This window comes from Nanorana parkeri, unplaced genomic scaffold, assembly GCF_000935625.1.
Source record: "Nanorana parkeri isolate BGI_ZX_2015 unplaced genomic scaffold, ASM93562v1 scaffold814, whole genome shotgun sequence".
Classification (NCBI taxonomy): domain Eukaryota; kingdom Metazoa; phylum Chordata; class Amphibia; order Anura; family Dicroglossidae; genus Nanorana; species Nanorana parkeri.
In genome coordinates, this window is record NW_017307082.1 from 607,964 (window position 1) to 615,329 (window position 7,366).

The window sequence follows — 7,366 nt, forward strand, 5'->3', positions numbered from 1 at the left end:
GCCATATATATATATATATATTGCTAAATGTTTCCATAGGCATTACATGATGGCCATTCCCTTAATATTGCGCAATCCCTCATAATATTGAGTCACTTATTAGTGTAGGTTGTATGAAAACAGACTTGCATGCTGTTAAATGTGTTTCACCCTTACTGTCTAAAACCTTTCAGCATTTGTTTTCTTTAAGCTGTTGTTCGGCTACTCAGACACAACTACTACTTGGTGTAGATTAACTTAAGTTCATGTCAGGTACAGCATTGCACAAGATCTTCCTCTAGCAGGATAAACCTATATCATTGCTATGTTCATTTATACTTGGACCAATAAATAATACATAGTGTTCTATTTTAAAATCTAAACTCTGTTTACTTCCACGTATAGCATGTGTTTCTCCTCTGAGAAACTAACCAATCACTAATTTCTGTATTGTATTCTCTGCACTCTTCTGTGGCTGCTTCACCATCTTTGCATCTGCACCCATCTCTTCTGCTCTGCAGGGTTACAAAACTGAGCAAAAATATACCACTTTCCGAGCCTGTCTGAAGAAACAGCTCAATAGTAGATAAGTAAGTCAACTCTCTCTTCATTACAGTCCGCAAGTATAATATCAGTTGCTCTTATACTGTTTGTACAATTACCACACACCGAACATTTCCAAGAATCAATTTCCATTGTTAAGTAATTACTTTGCACAGTCCCATAATAAATCAAGAAATATATAATGGGTATGCTGAACACTGGGACAATGTATGTAGTTTTATAGAGGCAACATGGCAGCAGGCAGTATGCACTGGAATCGGAATGCAGAGGGTACAACAGCTGGCAGTATGTGCTGGAAGGTGAATGAAAAGGGTGTGACAGTGGGCAGTATGTGCCAGAAAAGGAATGGAGAGGGTGTGACATTGGGCAGTGTGTGCTGGAAGAAGAGTCGGGGGGTGTGACAGTGGGCAGTATGTGCTGGAAGAAGAGTGGAGAGAATGTGACAGTGGGCAGTATGTGCCAGAAAAGGAATGGAGGGGGTGTGCCAGTGGGCAGTATGTGCTGGAAGAAGAGTGGAGAGGGTGTGACAGTGGGCAGTATGTGCTGGAAGAAGAGTGGAGAGGGTGTGACAGTGGGCAGTATGTGCTGGAAGAAGAGTGGAGAGGGTGTGACAGTGGGCAGTATGTGCTGGAAGAAGAGTGGAGAGAATGTGACAGTGGGCAGTATGTGCCAGAAAAGGAATGGAGTGGGTGTGACAGTGGGCAGTATGTGCTGGAAGAAGAGTGGAGAGGGTGTGACAGTGGGCAGTATGCGCTGGAAGAAGAGTGGAGAGGGTGTGACAGTGGGCAGTATGTGCTGGAAGAAGAGTGGAGAGAATGTGACAGTGGGCAGTATGTGCCAGAAAAGGAATGGAGTGGGTGTGACAGTGGGCAGTATGTGCTGGAAGAAGAGTGGAGAGGGTGTGACAGTGGGCAGTATGCGCTAGAAGAGAAATGTAGAGGTTGTGTCAGCGGGCACTTTATGCTAGAAAAGGAATGGAGAGGGTGTAACAGCAGGCAATATGTGCTGGAAGAGGAGTGGAGAGGGTGTGACATTGGGCAATATGTGCTGGAAGAGGAGTGGAGAGGGTGTGACATTGGGCAGTATGTGCTGGAAGAAGAGTGGAGAGGGTGTGACAGTGGGCAGTATGTGCTGGAAGAGGAGTGGAGAGGGTGCGACAGTGGGCAGTATGTGCTGGAGGAGGAATGGAGAGGGTGTGACAGTGGGCAGTATGTGCTGGAAGAAGAGTGGAGAGGGTGTGACAGTGGGCAGTATGTGCTGGAAGAGGAGTGGAGAGGGTGCGACAGTGGGCAGTATGTGCTGGAGGAGGAATGAAGAGTGTGTGATAGTGGGCAGAATGTGCTGGAGGAGGAATGGAGAGGGTGTGACAGCGGGCAGTATGTGCTGGAGGAGGAATGTAGAGGGTGTGACAGTGGGCAGTATGTGCTGGAAGAAGAATGGAGAGGGTGTGACAGTGGGCAGTATGTGCTGGAAGAAGAGTGGAGAGAATGTGACAGTGGGCAGTATGTGCCAGAAAAGGAATGGAGTGGGTGTGACAGTGGGCAGTATGTGCTGGAAGAAGAGTGGAGAGGGTGTGACAGTGGGCAGTATGCGCTAGAAGAGAAATGTAGAGGTTGTGTCAGCGGGCACTTTATGCTAGAAAAGGAATGGAGAGGGTGTAACAGCAGGCAATATATGCTGGAAGAGGAGTGGAGAGGGTGTGACATTGGGCAATATGTGCTGGAAGAAGAGTGGAGAGGGTGTGACAGTGGGCAGTATGTGCTGGAAGAGGAGTGGAGAGGGTGCGACAGTGGGCAGTATGTGCTGGAGGAGGAATGAAGAGTGTGTGATAGTGGGCAGAATGTGCTGGAGGAGGAATGGAGAGGGTGTGACAGCGGGCAGTATGTGCTGGAAGAGGAGTGGAGAGGGTGCGACAGTCGGCAGTATGTGCTGGAGGCGGAATGTAGAGGGTGTGACAGCGGGCACTATGTGCTGGAGGAGGAATGAAGAGTGTGTGATAGTGGGCAGAATGTGCTGGAGGAGGAATGAAGAGTGTGTGATAGTGGGCAGAATGTGCTGGAGGAGGAATGAAGAGTGTGTGATAGTGGGCAGAATGTGCTGGAGGAGGAATGAAGAGTGTGTGATAGTGGGCAGAATGTGCTGGAGGAGGAATGAAGAGTGTGTGATAGTGGGCAGAATGTGCTGGAGGAGGAATGAAGAGTGTGTGATAGTGGGCAGAATGTGCTGGAGGAGGAATGAAGAGTGTGTGATAGTGGGCAGAATGTGCTGGAGGAGGAATGAAGAGTGTGTGATAGTGGGCAGAATGTGCTGGAGGAGGAATGAAGAGTGTGTGATAGTGGGCAGAATGTGCTGGAGGAGGAATGAAGAGTGTGTGATAGTGGGCAGAATGTGCTGGAGGAGGAATGAAGAGTGTGTGATAGTGGGCAGAATGTGCTGGAGGAGGAATGAAGAGTGTGTGATAGTGGGCAGAATGTGCTGGAGGAGGAATGAAGAGTGTGTGATAGTGGGCAGAATGTGCTGGAGGAGGAATGAAGAGTGTGTGATAGTGGGCAGAATGTGCTGGAGGAGGAATGAAGAGTGTGTGATAGTGGGCAGAATGTGCTGGAGGAGGAATGAAGAGTGTGTGATAGTGGGCAGAATGTGCTGGAGGAGGAATGAAGAGTGTGTGATAGTGGGCAGAATGTGCTGGAGGAGGAATGAAGAGTGTGTGATAGTGGGCAGAATGTGCTGGAGGAGGAATGAAGAGTGTGTGATAGTGGGCAGAATGTGCTGGAGGAGGAATGAAGAGTGTGTGATAGTGGGCAGAATGTGCTGGAGGAGGAATGAAGAGTGTGTGATAGTGGGCAGAATGTGCTGGAGGAGGAATGAAGAGTGTGTGATAGTGGGCAGAATGTGCTGGAGGAGGAATGAAGAGTGTGTGATAGTGGGCAGAATGTGCTGGAGGAGGAATGAAGAGTGTGTGATAGTGGGCAGAATGTGCTGGAGGAGGAATGAAGAGTGTGTGATAGTGGGCAGAATGTGCTGGAGGAGGAATGAAGAGTGTGTGATAGTGGGCAGAATGTGCTGGAGGAGGAATGAAGAGTGTGTGATAGTGGGCAGAATGTGCTGGAGGAGGAATGAAGAGTGTGTGATAGTGGGCAGAATGTGCTGGAGGAGGAATGAAGAGTGTGTGATAGTGGGCAGAATGTGCTGGAGGAGGAATGAAGAGTGTGTGATAGTGGGCAGAATGTGCTGGAGGAGGAATGAAGAGTGTGTGATAGTGGGCAGAATGTGCTGGAGGAGGAATGAAGAGTGTGTGATAGTGGGCAGAATGTGCTGGAGGAGGAATGAAGAGTGTGTGATAGTGGGCAGAATGTGCTGGAGGAGGAATGAAGAGTGTGTGATAGTGGGCAGAATGTGCTGGAGGAGGAATGAAGAGTGTGTGATAGTGGGCAGAATGTGCTGGAGGAGGAATGAAGAGTGTGTGATAGTGGGCAGAATGTGCTGGAGGAGGAATGAAGAGTGTGTGATAGTGGGCAGAATGTGCTGGAGGAGGAATGAAGAGTGTGTGATAGTGGGCAGAATGTGCTGGAGGAGGAATGAAGAGTGTGTGATAGTGGGCAGAATGTGCTGGAGGAGGAATGAAGAGTGTGTGATAGTGGGCAGAATGTGCTGGAGGAGGAATGAAGAGTGTGTGATAGTGGGCAGAATGTGCTGGAGGAGGAATGAAGAGTGTGTGATAGTGGGCAGAATGTGCTGGAGGAGGAATGAAGAGTGTGTGATAGTGGGCAGAATGTGCTGGAGGAGGAATGAAGAGTGTGTGATAGTGGGCAGAATGTGCTGGAGGAGGAATGAAGAGTGTGTGATAGTGGGCAGAATGTGCTGGAGGAGGAATGAAGAGTGTGTGATAGTGGGCAGAATGTGCTGGAGGAGGAATGAAGAGTGTGTGATAGTGGGCAGAATGTGCTGGAGGAGGAATGAAGAGTGTGTGATAGTGGGCAGAATGTGCTGGAGGAGGAATGAAGAGTGTGTGATAGTGGGCAGAATGTGCTGGAGGAGGAATGAAGAGTGTGTGATAGTGGGCAGAATGTGCTGGAGGAGGAATGAAGAGTGTGTGATAGTGGGCAGAATGTGCTGGAGGAGGAATGAAGAGTGTGTGATAGTGGGCAGAATGTGCTGGAGGAGGAATGAAGAGTGTGTGATAGTGGGCAGAATGTGCTGGAGGAGGAATGAAGAGTGTGTGATAGTGGGCAGAATGTGCTGGAGGAGGAATGAAGAGTGTGTGATAGTGGGCAGAATGTGCTGGAGGAGGAATGAAGAGTGTGTGATAGTGGGCAGAATGTGCTGGAGGAGGAATGAAGAGTGTGTGATAGTGGGCAGAATGTGCTGGAGGAGGAATGAAGAGTGTGTGATAGTGGGCAGAATGTGCTGGAGGAGGAATGAAGAGTGTGTGATAGTGGGCAGAATGTGCTGGAGGAGGAATGAAGAGTGTGTGATAGTGGGCAGAATGTGCTGGAGGAGGAATGAAGAGTGTGTGATAGTGGGCAGAATGTGCTGGAGGAGGAATGAAGAGTGTGTGATAGTGGGCAGAATGTGCTGGAGGAGGAATGAAGAGTGTGTGATAGTGGGCAGAATGTGCTGGAGGAGGAATGAAGAGTGTGTGATAGTGGGCAGAATGTGCTGGAGGAGGAATGGAGAGGGTGTGACAGTGGGCAGTATGTGCTGGGAAAGGAGTGGAAAGTGTGTCACAGAATGAAGTATGTGTAAGAGAACAGTGCTGAGGCTATGACAGCAGGCAGCATGTACAAGAGAGAAATGTGGAGGTTTTTACAGGTGTCAGTATGTGTAGGAGAGAATTGCAGAGAGTATGACAGCTTATGTAGGAAAGAAGTACAGAGGATGTGATAACAAGTAGTATGTACAGAAAAGGAGTGCAGACGGTATGACAGCAGGCATTGTGTGCAGGAGAGGAGCGGAGATGGTATGATAACCAGCAGTATGTAAAGGAGAGGCGTGTGCAGGGTATAATAGTGGGTAGTATGTCCTGAAGAAGAGTATGGAGGGCATGACAGCAGGCAGTATATGCAGTTGAGTAGTGTGGAGGGTATAATAGTGGGCAGTAAGTGTGGAAGAAGAGTACAGAGGGCAAGACAGCAGGCAGTATATGCAGTGAAGCAGTGTGGAGGGTATAATAGTGAATATAATGTGGAGAACAGTACTGAGGACATGACAACAGGCTGTATATGCAGTTGAGCATTATGGAAGGTATAATAGTGGGTAGTGTGTGCAGAAGAAAGAAGAGTGCAGAGGGCATGAAAGCAGGCAGTATATGCTTTAGAGGAGTTATGAGGGTATAATAGTGGGTAGTATGTGCAGAAAAAGAATACAGTTGTCATACACATGACAGCAGGCAGTGTATGTGGTAGAAGAGTGTTGAAGGTATAATAGTGGATTATGTGTATGTAGATGTAATAGTGGGATAGTATTTTGTGCAGAGGAAGAGTGCAGAGGGTATGACAGCAGGCAGTATATGCATTAGAGTAGTCTGGAGGGTATAATAGTGGGTAGTATGTGCAGAAAAAGCATACAGTTGTCATACACATGACAGCAGGCAGTGTATGTGGTAGAAGAGTGTTGAAGGTATAATAGTGAATTATGTGTATGTAGATATAATAGTGGAATAGTATTATGTGCAGAGGGTATGACAGCAAGCAGTATACGCATTAGAGTAGTGCAGAGGGTATGGCAGTGGTCAGTATGTGCAGGAGAAGATTGCGAAGGGCTTCTTGTTTGGACTGCGCGCTGTCAGTGACAGCATTTGTCCCTCACTAATGTTCGGGAACTCCTCTGATTGGTTCCTGATCATGTGCTCACTATGACAGCCAATAATAGTGTTTCCATGGGTTTGTTTACAAATAGAAACTATAGTCTCAGCTTAGTCATTGTTCCTCAGCAGGCTGCAGTTAGTAAAGTTAAATAATAAAGACAGCATTTGTGAAACATTTTGTCTATTTGCCAGAATATGATAAAAATGATGTAGGTAATTTATGCCTTTAACTGCCACATATTGACGCTGCTGTCTGTTCACCTAGGCTTTCATAACCTCTGGTAATGAAGGGGTTAAACGTGCACAGAATGCTTTACTTTTGATATGCCCAGTATGTATTGCATTATGAGGAATTCGGAATCTCTGTTGTAATACCAAGTTAGATGTCCATTTTATTTTTAGTTGGAGGATGCACTAACCCATGTGTCTTTATTACCAGGAGAAGTCGAAGCACGGACTGAAGGACTACTACACGTGTGTGACATCTGTCACCAGGCAACACTTCCGAGAGTTATTCCGGAGTTTTCGGAACCGGGATATGCTGAGATAAAATGCTGTTACAATGTTTTTCTATCTATAATGCGTAGAAGGCATGATCACAAGCAGACAATGTAGCACCTTTATCATTTTACTCTTGTGGTATTTATTGATTCATTTTTGTGCACTGATTCTTTTACAAGCTTGATTTTTAAACCTCACAGAAGGGTCAGCAGCAAAGGGCATGTTTTTATTTAGATTCTCTCTATATTTTTACATATTTATATTAAGTTAAAGGTCTATTCACAGATGGTTTTAGTTTGGTAGCATGTGTTATGCACCTTTTATGTAACTCTTCCAAGACAGCAGAAAAGTTGCAGCGAGCCTTTCTTTTCATTGACTTTTGTCTTTTGTTGTCTTTTTGTCTATTTGTTCTTCAGTTTTAATGTACTTTAAACACCCACAGCTTGATACTTGTTTCAGCCTAGAGCAATGATGAGCGTTCATTTATCTCTGTAGATAAAAAGAACTGTCATATAT

General features: G+C 46.6%; 1 protein-coding gene across 1 annotated transcript in view; it reads left to right on the top strand.

Annotated features, from left to right (window-relative positions):
* MICU3 (mitochondrial calcium uptake family member 3) overlaps window positions 1–6,877 on the top strand; it is a 131,869-nt gene extending 124,992 nt beyond the window's left edge. Inside the window, exons 14-15 of the mRNA XM_018565115.1 lie at window positions 501–569; window positions 6,789–6,877. Of these exons, the coding sequence (XP_018420617.1) occupies window positions 501–569 (69 nt within the window). The 3' untranslated portion in view covers window positions 6,789–6,877. The remainder of the gene's footprint in view (window positions 1–500; window positions 570–6,788) is intronic.
* The last annotated feature ends 489 nt before the right edge of the window (window positions 6,878–7,366 follow it).